This window comes from Trachymyrmex septentrionalis, unplaced genomic scaffold (genome assembly GCF_001594115.1).
Source record: "Trachymyrmex septentrionalis isolate Tsep2-gDNA-1 unplaced genomic scaffold, Tsep1.0 scaffold16, whole genome shotgun sequence".
In the NCBI taxonomy this organism is placed as follows: Eukaryota; Metazoa; Arthropoda; class Insecta; order Hymenoptera; family Formicidae; genus Trachymyrmex; species Trachymyrmex septentrionalis.
The window spans coordinates 1777101-1791298 of record NW_017304758.1 but is presented as its reverse complement, the minus strand read 5'-3'; the positions used below and the strand labels follow the sequence as shown (position 1 = coordinate 1791298).

Here is a 14198-nt window from a genome sequence, read left to right as displayed (position 1 = left end):
AACAAAATGCAATTTTAATTTTGCAAACTAGAAAATAATAAAAATATTGTATAAAAAAAAATATATATATATATAATATAAAACGTAATATAACATAATTTGTGTGAATATCTTTATATGACGCGCGTTTTAAACTATTACTCGAGTAATAGTAAAGATCTTTACCATTAATGTTTTTCATATTTACCAACGATTAATATTTATCGACATATCTTCGATAGGTAACCATGTATCTATCTTCCAGTTACCATCTACATTTACTTTGATTCGATAGATCCTACTTTTCACCGTACTCGTCGCGAGAGTTTGTTGGCATATTTCATTGTTGATCATATATCTGCATTCAGTTTGACCACACGTTTTAAACTTTTATGCTCATTTCCACCAATATAGATTAACTTTAATCTCAGTTCAACTTACTCTTCGTCCTTTTCTAGTTCTAAAAATTAAAAAAAGATAAAGAATAAATTGAACCGAGATTAAAGTTAATCTACATTGGTGGAAACGAGCATTAGTGAATTCGATCACTCGCACTACACTGGATCAGTGCATATATTAAAAGCTGCTTTATATAAAATATCAATAATATGCAATAATTATACAATATAATCAACTTTGACAATTAAATGATATATGTATATTTTCTTAAATAATGTAACAATATCATTAGTAGATAGTCAATCGTTTAAAATATTTATATACTTTTACATTTGAACTTTGCCAATTTTATGCATACAGGATGGTCCACTTAAATCGACCATCTGAAATATCTCGCTTATTTTTGATGATGTGAAAAATATTTCAAAACTGGAATGGTTTCGACGAGGACGTATTTTGGTTATGTTGTTTTTATTATAGGCATCAAAAAGATATGGAGATCATCTCCACTTTTTTAAATGGAATTGTATAATTTTTTTACACAATATGATATTCCTTTTATTATTTTGTATGTAAAAGTATTAAGGTAGAGATATCAAAAAACCAATAATTTTGAGATATTTTATACTTTATTCCGATACATATTGACATAAATAATAAATAAAATATTAAATAATTCGTAAACTATTAATTTTTTTATAATCGTACATTAAGACTTTAATGAAAAAAATAAGAGATGAATAAATTAGTAAAGAAAACACATAATTGCTTTTAAAAAATTTTATGCAAAATCGATAATTTTTTAATTTTTTAAATATGCATTTATGTGTTTCCTTTCCATCAACTGATTCATCTCATTATTCTTTTCATTAAAGTATTAAGAGTCCTCTACATAGAAGTCGTAGATGGTCGTGAAGTCTTAAGTCGTAGGAAACCAACCAATCACAATCAAATATAAGAATACTCGATTAAAATTGGTCAGTTTCCTACGACTTAAGACTCCATGACTATCTATAACTTCTATGTAGAGAACCCTTTAATATACGATTATTAAAAAATTAATAGTTTATGAATTATTTAATATTTTATGTGCTGGAATAAAGTATTTCGTAAACTATTGGTTTTTTTTATATCTCTACCTTAATATTTGTATATGCAGAACAATTAAAGGAATCATATTGTGCAAAAAAATTATACAATTCCATTTTAAAAAGTGGAGATGACCTTCATATCTTTCTGGCGCCTCCACCTAGAATAAAAGCAAATTGATCAAAATCCTCCTCGAAATCGTTTACTTTCATTTAAAACATTTTTTTATATCATCAAAAATAAGCGAGATATTTTAGATGGTCGATTTAGTGGACCACCCCGTACAGCAGCTTCTAGTATGCACTGATCTAGTATGCAGCAAGTAACAGAATTCATTATTAATTCTATCTTTATCGTTTATTACATATGGAAGAAAAAAAATGATAAAATGAAACAGACAGCGCGTGAGCAGCCAAAAAATGCCTTTTCATGCTAAATGCTCATTTTCAACATCAAAATATATCACGTAATCAAAATTGATGCTTAATATTCTATTATATGACTTATTTTGACGCCGAAAAAGAGCGTCGAGCATCAGTATGAAAAAATACCTAAATGAAAGCAGCCACATAATAAATTTTTAGCGCGCAAATACTGTACAACTCATCAAAGACATGAATGATAATCATCGACAACGCAACCGATTTTACAGATTATATACATGTACCTGGTAATACTCGAGTTTTCATCGTGCTGTCGATGTACCTGATCTCGAGAAAGTGATGAGAATAAGCATAGAGAACAATCCAGATTCCCAATTCACTAAAAACTGTTTCTCCGAGATTCTCGCCATTATTATCTCGGTATTACTAGCACACAGTAACAGTCGCAATCAATGTTTTATACGTCACGACGATCGAACGACGTTTTACAAGACACTCGCGATCACTATTCGCGTTCACTAGCCTTTTTTCGGACAATAATTACCACGAGAAATACGAAATGTCCTCCCGCCTTCCGACTTCGATGTGTCCCGCAACTGAGTGACAAGTTCGAGAATCGCAATATCGCAGTTCAAAATTTCGATACTCGAAGGAATTCAACATGGCCGAAGCAGCGAGCCAATCAGCGTCCAGCAGCTCGACTGCACGCCTAGCGTGTGTTCGGGGAAACGCTATTAGCGCTACTGTGTCATTCTATCCTTGTTTTACGTCCAATAAACAACGAAGATAGAATAACAGAATAGCGCTAAGTCTCCCCGAACACACCATTCATCACTCGCCGCGGCCACGAATATGCATTTCTCGCAGGTGCAGAAGGCGCACATTATTGAAATAACGAACGAAATAAATAACGTATTGCTCCCGAGTTCATTATTAAAGCAGATTAATATATTTCTAATCAGCGTCGGAAAAGGGAGAGATGTATGTTTTCAAGTTTCTCTCCAGTAGCTTTACATCTCTCTTTTTCTCGCTGTTTCTCTTTCTTTCTCTCTCTCTCTCTCTCTCTCTCTCTCTCTTTCTCTCTTCTACTCACCGATCTACTGCGCGCGTTCAATCGACGAGAGTCCAGTCCTCACTCTTCATACTTTTCCCCTTCTCCAGTTGTTCCGGTGCAAAGTCTCGATCGTCAAAATCTTGCTGCTCTTTAATATTCTGAGAGAGCACGTCACGATAACGCTGAGTGTGTCACAACAAGGACAGAACGGACGAAAGCGACGAGGAAATATCGAGGTGCTCCCATTAATCGTTGTTTTTACACGGTTCGCGAGCGAAACTGCACCGATAGAATCAGTTGACTAACGTCATCAAACTTCACGCGATGAGCGTTTCTTTTTAACGATCGTACGCCAACTTCGGATACTGAACGCTCAATTGCAGCTATCTTCTTGTCCTTCTTGTTTAAACGATTTATTCTACATAATATAAGATTAAAACCTTTGCGATTGCCTATCTATGTTTTACACATATGATACATTGACTTCTGTCTATAGCTTTCTATGACTTTGCATTAAATTTTGTGCACCTAAAATATTTATCTCTTTGATTCATTAGATAAAATCACATTTCGATGTTTCTTGCCTTTTACCACTTTTTACCTTTTATCTTTTTGCCTCTTATTCTGTTTCTTCGTTTTTTGTCGTCCATCCAAGATAAAAGTGAATTTCGAAAGAAACAAGAAACATATCATGTAACAAGAAATATGATTGTCATTGAAACAGTCGCAAAAAGAGAATTTAGCAAGAGATAAACAGTAATAAGCAAAGAGCATTGTAGATTAGGCTTTAGTATTTACTGTTGAGAACTCAATATATACTAAATATTTAATGTAGATAATATAGCAGATGTCTATATAAAAAAATATATAAAAAAAGAAAATTTTTTCAATATACAGGAATTCCATAACAATATAAAACGATGGCATTTCGTGAATTAGTGGAAGGAGACTGTGGAGGTTCCAGCTCTCTGATACGTTTGGCATCGCATTATGTGCGAGATCATGGCTTCAAGGAAGAAGGAATTCATCGACCGTTTAGTTCATCAGAAACGTTCCAAACACCGGACGCAGATCAATTGGTCCAACAATTTTTAGAGGAACCTGCCTGTCCACAGACGTTTCGAATGGATAATCTATTACAAGAAATGAGGGAAATAGATCAGAGTATTCATCCACCAAAAACTAGACCTGAAATCATAAGGGAATTAAAGAATGATTTGGATAAAGCTTGGGGACCTATTCTTACAACTCTTACAGCAGACGTAATTTTATTAAATTTATCTCTACAATTATACCTATTTCTAGTATTGTAAAATATTTCATTATTGCTAATTAATTATCCTACTTGGAGAAATCTGCTTGCCTGCAGATAGATGTTTTGAATGAATAATCTATTACAGGAAATAAGGGATCAGATTCATTCAGAAAATGGACCCGAGAGCATAACAGAATTACAGAATGATTTGAATGCGGGTTGGGGAAATCCTTATCTTACATCTAAATCTCTAGACGTAATTTTATTTAATTTATCTCTATAAAATTGTACTTATTTCTAGATTTATTACAAGATAATTATTACAAGTGAATTATAGGAACTTCATGCAGACGATATATGGAATGCATCTATTTTACCCGTTCAAGAGGAGGAAGGCACAAATTATGAGATAAATGAATTTGAATTAAATGAATTTGGTTTAGATCCAAAATGGGCAGAAGATTTTCTGGAATATAAGACGGATGCTGTACAGAATATTACTAATAAAAATGATATTACTCAAATTAAGGAAGATGAAGAGCCAAAATTGGCATACTCAAAGTTTATGAAATTCATGGAACGAGAAGGTGATATTCCTATAGAAAGCAATCAAACAGCAATCAATTTGAATGGTACAAGCGAGGAATGGATAGAACAATTTATAGAAAATGATACAGCTAATCTCAATGACAATACAGTTTTGAATAAAGTAGAAGAAGAATTAGAATTTGCAGGTACATGGATAGACGAATTCGTAAAAGAAAATTCTGTTGCAGGTAATATTTTAATTTCTTTTTTTGGGACTAAGCATGTGTGTCTTTAATTACAATGACTCTTTAATATAAGAATAATTAACATTTTAGGAGATAATATGGAGTCATTATGGAAACGATTTCAAGAAGAATGGGACAAGATCTCTGCAGAAGCTCTGCAGAATAGAGACTCCTATACACATCCGTGGGTATCAGAATTCGACACATATTATGATCCATTTAATAAGGAATATGATTTCTCTGAGACAAATCCTATGAAAGATTTGCCAAATGCTTTGGCAGAAGGCAAGAAACGATTAGAAGCGGGTGATTTACCAAGCGCTGTACTATGTTTTGAAGCTGCCGCTCAACAGGATGAAAATAGCATTGAAGCCTGGCTACTCCTTGGCAAGACACAAGCTGAAAATGAACAGGATCCTTTAGCCATCTCTGCTTTAAATCGTTGTCTGTGTTTGGATCCATCGAATAGCGTTGCTCTCATGACATTAGCAGCTTCTTATGCAAACGAGTCTTATCAAAAGCAAGCCTGCCTAACACTAAAGGAATGGTTACTAAAGAATGAAAAATACAAACATCTTGCAGGTTCAGAATCTAATATTAAACAAGATGAACATCCGAATTTCAATGTGTCTACTTTATTATATGAGTAAGTCAAAAGTCATTTTAATTTTAGAACATTTTTTTACATGTTATTTCATTGTAGCAAAATATATGATGAAGTCAAAGATCTGTATATTCAAGCCGCGAGAATGAATCCTCGAGATGAAATTGATGCGGATGTACAGTGTGGATTAGGTATATTGTTCAATTTATCAAATGATTACAACAAAGCTGTGGATTGTTTTCAAACAGCGTTGCACGTGCGTCCCGATGTAAGTAAAATTTATTTCTGTTGTGATAAATGAAACTAATACGCATATTTGAATATTCCCGAAAGGATTCCAGATTGTGGAATAGATTGGGAGCTACTCTAGCTAATGGTCAACGATCAGAAGAAGCTGTAAATGCGTATCATCGTGCCTTAGAATTATCACCTGGATTTATTAGAGCACGTTACAATCTCGGCATATCTTGCGTTAATCTTTCAGCGTATCAGTAAATATATACATAATTCTCAAGCTACAAAAAAATAATGTATCAATGAAATTATTATATTAAAATTATATATTATATTAAAGGGAGGCAGGTGAGCATCTTTTGACAGCGTTGAATCAACAAGCTGCTGGAAGAGGTCTACAAGCTAATAGTGTACCTCCTAAAGCAATGTCGAATACAATATGGTCAACATTAAGATTAGTTATATCATTGATGCGTAAATATGATTTAATGGAAGCCGTAGAAAACAGGTAACATACAAAGTAACATAAAAAGAATTCTTTGTTCAATTTTGCTTTGCATTTTAAATATAAGCGGTTATTTATATTGTTTCTTTTAATACGATTTTACAAAATCTTTTGTAGTTAATATAGATTGCGCCTATAAAAGCATTATAATAGTTACTCATGTATTTAAAATACCCATAATATATTCTTCTAGAGATTTACCAAGACTAAACAAGGAATTTGGAATAATGTAAACGGACACAAATACTATCAGGGTTTATACAATGGTTCATTTTTATATGGACTATTTAGGAATACATTCGGAATTATATAGGTAATCAACAAATAATAGAATGTCTTCGATATATTCTAGCATTTAATTAAATTCTAAGAGATTCTAATTAAACACAAAAAATGTACATACAAATAGATGACATTTAAGATATTGTTGAGTTATTACATTTTTATATATACTAGCTCTCTAACTTTGATATTCTGTATATACATAAGAAATATAAAACTGGAACAAATAACTCATTTATTGTTAACGTTAAATACGATTTATGAATAACAATTGAATAATATTTCAGGGTAATCTATTATAATAACTGTAAGGACTTGTCAATATCTTATACTTTTAATATCTATTTTTGTTTTTTAAAAAAAGTAGATGTAAGTGTATATTTTAAATTGATTTCTATTGAAAATATTTTAATTACTTAAATTTAAATTTTGCTATTCTATTCCAATTTTAAAATCTAATTTTAAATTCTCTTGATTTTGTCACTTATAAAATTATTTAAAATTTTATGTACACTCATAGACTAAAAAGTTGTAACACTTCTTTTTTAATGGGTTAATTTCAAAAAGCAACCTATTCACCAAACGATTGATTCTTATGGATTTATTAAATGGTGAATAGATTGCATTCTGAAACCCATCGAAAAGAAAGTTGCAATCTTTTAATCTGAGTATACTGAAACTATATTTTATGAATTATTACAACATTAATAAAAATATAGAATTTTATATTTCTTTCTTTTATTAATAGTTCTAATAGCGATTATTGATTACTTTGTCAGGAATAAAAATCATGGATAAGATATATAAGATAAAAATGCAGCTGAGAGGTTATTATGTATTTATTTTTTATGATGAATTATAAATATTATTAATCATTCTAACATAATTAGATTTATAATAAAGAGAAATCATTGCTAAAGGCACATCAAAGTTACATGTTTTGTAACACTAAAAAATTACGTAAAACTACTCGTTAGTATCAACAGATTTGATAAAAACTATTTTAGTAAAATTCATTTCACTAAAGACATACCTTCTGTTCCAGAGCAGAACGAATTCGATTGATAACTAAACTCTGAAAAATTTGGGTACGATCTGTGTAGAGCATTCAAACATTGTATAATTATTTATAAGTGTAGTCATTAATTAATTATACTTAAATATTTTTATATGGATGTAATGCACTCCAAATTTCTAATTTTCGTATACATTCGTTATTTTACATAAAGCTTTATGTATTAAGTATTACATCACTTTTGCTCTGGGTCAGACTTTACATTTTTAGTTATAATATAATATATCTATATAGAACGATTCAACAGTTAATTATAGATGAATTCTATTTATAATATCTCTTCGAATTTCATTTAATAATTGATGAAAGTTATTGATTGTTAAAAATGCGTGCATTGGCACAACTATATATTAACTAACGAACATCAGTTTACATGACTGCATTAATCAGGAACATATGTCTGAAATGTTTGTAGAAATGGTTAATCTGTGAGTATAAGTGCACACAAAGTAATTTTCCGCAATATTATTAAAACGTGATATATCGGAATTTATATTCGTAATTCCTTAGTATTATCACTTCCTTGTCTAGAAATTAGCTAATAAATGATATTTAATGGAACCTTATGTTCACAACTTTAGAGTTGTCAAAAGTTGTTGTCCAGTTTCCATTATCAACGATTTTACATGATCTGCATGCATAATTTGATTGCACATTTCGGTGCATCTTTGAAATGCTGCCATGTCATCTCTCGGCAATATGCGATGTAGACTTTTCATAGGCAATGCATGTGGCAAATAATTCAGGATTTCTATAAATTCAGAAAAAATTATTTTATTATATACTCTCTCTATCTATTGCATATTCTATTGAGTATTGTTCATATTATTTGTTCAAATTATGTTCGACTTACCTTTCATAATTTGTGTGTACAAGAGATGTAGCTCCTGTTCCGTCGTTGAAGTGGCAATTTTGTCCCGCGTTAATTCAATAAGAAACTTCCACTCAGTATCCTTCGTATATTTATCCTGAAACATGGTAAAAAGACATTAAATTATCTTATAACAAAATGTTTAGATAAAAATTCGATATCTCATGTTAAAAATACCTTCGCATATTGTACTACAGTTTGTGGACAGCTGTCCATCAGAATTATCGTTACTTCTTCCGTATTCTGAATGCATAATGTCTTGAGAGATAAATTTCCATCGATATTTTGCGTTTCGAGAAACTGCTTGACCTCGTGCAAACATTCAATCGGCAGAAATTCGCATGACAATACGGATTGCAACTTAAACAATTCCTTAGGTATAATCTTTTCGTTTTCGGATGCGTTGTTAAAATTCGTTATATCCTTAAAATCGTTCACGCTTAACATTTTTTGGTAATCTTTGGCATACGGTGGCATTTTGTTCAAATAACTTGGTCGATATTTTGCGAACATAAAGTATTCTTTATCATTTTTTTCCTGATCCTCTTTGGGATCCGTTTTATACACTCTTGTTTGAGTTAATTTCCCTAAATATGATCGCACTAATAGCTTGAATGCCTCAATGAGAGCAAAGTCTGATCGTATCTGATTTTTATTTACAGTTGGCCATTCCATCATGAATTTTGAACTGAAATAATTATGTAAATACTTCTCGAGAAAAACTTGCAAGGTGGTGGCTGCGTTGTGCCCGTCTCTTCCAACTCGTGATGGCAAATACTCCAGGAACACTTGTATGATTTGATGCAATGACAACGTACCTTCTTCTTCTATTATTTGTATCAGAATATCGGCGAAAGTAGTGTTCTTTATGAGCATTAAGGTACCAGCAAAATCCGAGAAAGTAGCAATCATAGGACTCCTCTTTTTTATTGCAGCTACATCGAACAGCAGTTCCCAGCGTTCCAAAACAATCTGCTTGATACATCGCACGGAAACTGGTTCTAATGCCTTTTCCGCTTGTTCTTGTTTATCTGCTTGGATATATAAAAGCGCTAAGGCGAGTTGAACGATATCGCTAGTTTCATGTGTTAGCAGAAGATTTATCAATTTCTCGGTAGCATACTCCCTTAGCACAGAACTGCCGAAGATCAATTTCAACAAATCCTCTTTCTCCAACTTACAGATAATCTCTATTATATTTTGTCCTTGGAAAAGCGCGTCCGCCTCGGATCCGCTTTTCATTGTGAGAAGCGCATCCGTCAAGAACGTCAAGAGTCCTGCTGCGTCCTGACAGCATTTTCTGGATAATACTTCCGAAGGCTTTAACCCAGACATTTTGTAGTAAGAAATACATAAATCCCAATCCGATTCATTCTCCGATCGTATATAGTAATCCGCGAGCAACGCGCACGATTGATTGTAAAGATTTTTTAACTTAAGATCGTTCTTGCGTGTCGTATCGTCAAATTCCTCGTTATTCATATCATAGAAAACATCCTTTGCTAAACGTATCAAGGCATGTGCTTCTCCCAGCAAATGTCGATAAGTGCTTGGACTAGAGGATTTGTGATTCCTTGCTGCATTCAATATATCGAAATATACGTTCTCGAATTTAGGTAAATTCAAAGAGTACATTGTCCATGAATTGTCGGCTTTAGCCAACAGAATTATATAATTCTTTGTATGCAACAATTTTTGTATTCCTAAGAACGGTCTTAAACCAATCAGACTTATCGGTTCGATGATACTGGGACAAGTCACTCTCGTACCATCTATATTATTTGACAATTTCGCGATATGATGAGAAAGACGTAATGTGTAGGACTCGAGACCAGCCTCGGTCAATGCATGAAGTACTGTGTGCTCCAGCGCCACATGATGAACAGGTGCGGTGAATGGATAAGTGGTCAGGCACGTCGCATCCACAGAACTGCTGCTAGCCGCGGCAAAGTGATACAAATATCCTTCTTGCGTAGTACAAACAAAGCAACTTATACCTTGCAAGTATCTGTACTTGTCAGATCGCAACATAGATTTTTTCACACCAGTGATGTTACATTCCTTCTTCATATACAATGGCTTCAACACCATGCATTTGAAGATTTCTAGAATTCCGTTTACCTTGGCATTATTATTTCCAACATTGATTTTTAGACATAATAAATTTTTTATCATGTAATTTTCAGACCAGCCTACATCAGGTGAGGTTGTTTTAATAAAAATTCTTATGTCCGCTGGATTTAATATAAAAGGACTGAGGGCATGACCTGGACCAACTCTTTCTAAACTTATCAACGACAGATTCACCGTCAATGGCTGTGAAGAGGGATCAATAATTCCTTGCGTAATTAACCTTTGCATCTCATCTTTTTCATTGTATATTAGATGTTCCCAATCTATGTAATTTTTATTATTACTTGCTTTCATTTTATTGAAATCACCTGTTTCTGACTTATACCATGTACTTCCTTTTGTGCCCTTGTGTTTTTTATCCTTAGATTTTGCATTGGATATTATCTCATTATTTTCAGATGTTACGTATTGACAATCTTGATCTATAGTTTTGTGCTTTATATTTGTTCCCTGCAATGACGCATCGTCATTTCCAAGACTACTGCTATTTTCTACAAGAGATGAATCTGTGGATATGGACGTTTTGTCGACGGAAGAAGAAGTGGAAGTTAAAGAGCTAAGTTGGTCAATATCTTCGTACATTGAGTTTGTAAGACGAAAAACGGATAAGGTTGTATTATCCATGATTGCTATAAAATCCTCTATGATTTCCATGCGCGTAGGTATAAACGTGAATCCCAATGACCATGGTCTAGGCTCAAAATCTATAAACTTTATCTTTGATACTTGTTGCGTCTCAATCTTAAACTCATGCAGAATGGCACTGTTTCCCGAGGCTATCAGTAAGTTTCCAGTGCACTGGCAGCAAGCAATCAATGTAGGCTGCACGCTCAGAGGTAACTCTATCATTTCTAAGCTGTTCAAGGGTCGATTTAAACTCGGCGTGACTCGACCGGCAATTCTGGCTCGCATTGGTTGACTCTGATCCTTCGCTATAGCCCAATTTACATAAATCCTTACAAAATTAGAAGTAGCTCTATTTGCATGATTATTGCTCGCAGTATCTCTGAGATATTTTGATTCCAGCGTCACGATATAATCTCCCTTAGTGCAATGTACCATTTGATTGATCATATCCACAGTGGGAAAAATAGTACGCAGTTTAACGTCCGAATTCATCAGCTCCCATACCTCCACGCAATGTGTGGGCAATGCCAGTAGGAGCATTTCCTGTCCCTGGCTAATTGCTGTGCACGTCGCCGTGGGCTCCTCGATTTGGGCGACATTCTGCCCTAGGAAATTGTGTACCGTTATCACACGTACCATCTCTGTACTCCGTTCTTATCGTTTATCTAAATTAATAGAATAGAAATTTATTATTTCAGCTTCGTTTATCTAATTGTTAAAAGTATGTTTTCAGACACAAATTATTATATAAGTTAAAGATAGTAAAATGGATAACTAGAGAGTCAGATACATACATTCTCCCTTTACATACCTAATTTATCTAGGATTAAACAACTCAGGGAATTACATGCAGTGTAACACAGGCATTATAATTATACTTCTGTCTTCGTTGGAGTTTCTGCTTCGTTGACAATTGATGTGTGAGCGTCGTAACGAATGAGCATTCGGTCGATGTTTGCTTAGTAATGCCAATGAAATATGACTCAACGCACGGAGTTACGATTTGTGGAGGAGCGACATGCTGCCAGGTATCTCGTTATGGAGCAACGGGCCGATGAAGCCGTGAGTACGTTTATTGGCATTATGTCGTTTGTGAGTTAATCTCACGGAAATCACGATGCAACGCGACGCACACAGTGGAGAATTCACGAAAGAGAGGCGTAGCAAATCGCATCAACAAGCGCGATCGCGCGGCGTATTCTCCTCGGCCGGCGTCATGCTTAGCGTCATGCTTGAGATGCGTTTTATTCGACGAAAATGATTATCTAACGCACAGTAGGAGGGAGAAAGAGAGAAAGAAAAGAGTTGGTCTGTTTGACATTTCCTAGCAAATCGCGCTTGCGCGTGAAGAGCTTGACAGCGCGATGCATGCATCCTTGCAGCTCCTGCATTGCATTATGCTTACAATCTGACTTAAAAAAAAAAAACAGATATATGGGATTAGATATTCGGAAGAAAGAGAGAAGGGATGAAAAATACAGTTGGACTGCAAAGGAAAAGTTGGAGTACATCACCGTTAAAGTCAAGTTGTGTCGACAATAAAATCTATATATCGATGGACAGTCGACTTTTGACGGATGCGCGACTGTACATGCGTACTGCAGGGATAGTTTCGGGTGAATGTACTCACAAGGGAGGCGTCCTGTATCTTACCCATTTTGATAGGCTTTAAATATGTTGTAAAGCATCAAAAGATAGATCTATATTTTTTTATCTGCTTATCTCGAAGTTTTAGAGTTGAAATAATAGATTTTTTTATTTACATTTTCGAAAAATATGAATATGTTATTAAGAGTAATAAAAAATACCTAAACTTTTACTTACTACTTATTTTATACTTAAACTTTTGTGTGAAACATTTTTTCATATATCAATTTCAAAAATATTCGCTGAAAATGAAAAAAATGGTTATTTTTGAGGGAATTGTTTCAACTTCTAGCCTTGAGACAAAAAGATAAAAAAATATAGTATATATATATATATATATATACTAATACTTTTTATTTTATAACATGTTACAAAACCTAACGAAACTGATGGACTTTGGAATGTGTAACGAAGATAACGTATCGGTACATACGTATCGTGTATATGATAACGTAGATATGAACAGTCTAATAACGTTCTAGTCGAAATACTTGAAATCAAAGACGAAAGAAAATATATCTAGTCCCTAAAATTGTACTAATTGTAAGTTAAAGACAGTATATTCATATGCGATTTTACATTCAATATCATCTTAAGTCTGATTTCAAGTGTAATCTCAAAAGGTCATCCAGCCCATAAAATAATATTGTGCGATATATATCTCGAGGTTAAAGGATATTTGTGATCTGATTGAGAGCGTTTTAAGTCTATTCTTGCGTCTATTATTTTAATCCAAAATGAATTGCATGGGATGAGAATTTATTTTAAAATGCACCTTTATATCTTAATCTATTAATTTGAAAACAAAATTTTTAAAACAACACATTATTTCAGTAATTATGTGAAAATATATTCAAATGTATACTTATATTTAAATATGTAATTAAATGATACATATACGCATAACAATATTTAAACAATGTACGTTTTATGTAAAATATATCATTACTAATGATAATTATCAATGTAATTACAATAGTTGCATTTTTCATTTTCGAAGCAGAATAACGTACAATTACAATTATTTCACTCTGATATTTTACTCTGATGACTTTTTTTTTATTCTTCTTACGATTAAACAAAACGTTTTAGCTATGAAATATTACTTATAGACCAAAATAAATTAATGTATAATATGTCAAACAGAAAGAGTTACGCAAGAAAAGTAAAATTGAAAAAATATATATGGACATTCTACGCCAATGTTCTGTATTTCACAGTCACATGACAGTAGAGATAATATGAACATGTTTATTTGATATTATTGGATAGATAACGCTGAATTAAT

General features: G+C 32.9%; 2 protein-coding genes across 2 annotated transcripts; one reads left to right on the top strand and one right to left on the bottom strand.

Annotated features, from left to right (window-relative positions):
* Positions 1 to 2948: 2948 nt before the first annotated feature.
* On the top strand, positions 2949 to 6550 carry LOC108745941 (peroxisomal targeting signal 1 receptor). The gene is made up of 9 exons (XM_018482369.1): positions 2949 to 3140; positions 3802 to 4166; positions 4305 to 4415; positions 4497 to 4935; positions 5023 to 5578; positions 5636 to 5804; positions 5870 to 6027; positions 6111 to 6278; positions 6469 to 6550. The coding sequence occupies exons 2-9, from the start codon at positions 3825 to 3827 to the stop codon at positions 6506 to 6508; spliced, it is 1983 nt and encodes a 660-aa protein (XP_018337871.1). The 5' UTR covers positions 2949 to 3140; positions 3802 to 3824; the 3' UTR covers positions 6509 to 6550.
* A 1182-nt stretch (positions 6551 to 7732) lies between these two features.
* Positions 7733 to 12728, bottom strand: LOC108746185. The gene is made up of 4 exons (XM_018482792.1): positions 12075 to 12728; positions 8681 to 11928; positions 8486 to 8600; positions 7733 to 8383 (listed from the first exon to the last, which is right to left on the bottom strand). Exons 2-4 carry the CDS (start codon positions 11900 to 11902, stop codon positions 8202 to 8204), a joined length of 3519 nt encoding a protein of 1172 aa, XP_018338294.1. The 5' UTR covers positions 11903 to 11928; positions 12075 to 12728; the 3' UTR covers positions 7733 to 8201.
* Between the last annotated feature and the right edge of the window lie 1470 nt (positions 12729 to 14198).

Excerpts from the sequence above, each read along its gene's own strand:
- LOC108746185 (XM_018482792.1), bottom strand. The coding sequence starts at position 11,902 with ATGGTACGTGTGATAACGGTACACAATTTCCTAGGGCAGAATGTCGCC. Across the intron at positions 8,601-8,680 it reads CTGTAGTACAATATGCGAAG|GATAAATATACGAAGGATAC; the intron begins GTATTTTTAACA and ends ACCATGTTTCAG. Across the intron at positions 8,384-8,485 it reads GTACACACAAATTATGAAAG|AAATCCTGAATTATTTGCCA; the intron begins GTAAGTCGAACA and ends CTGAATTTATAG.
- LOC108745941 (XM_018482369.1), top strand. The coding sequence starts at position 3,825 with ATGGCATTTCGTGAATTAGTGGAAGGAGACTGTGGAGGTTCCAGCTCT. Across the intron at positions 4,167-4,304 it reads TTACAACTCTTACAGCAGAC|GAAATAAGGGATCAGATTCA; the intron begins GTAATTTTATTA and ends AATCTATTACAG. Across the intron at positions 5,579-5,635 it reads GTGTCTACTTTATTATATGA|CAAAATATATGATGAAGTCA; the intron begins GTAAGTCAAAAG and ends ATTTCATTGTAG.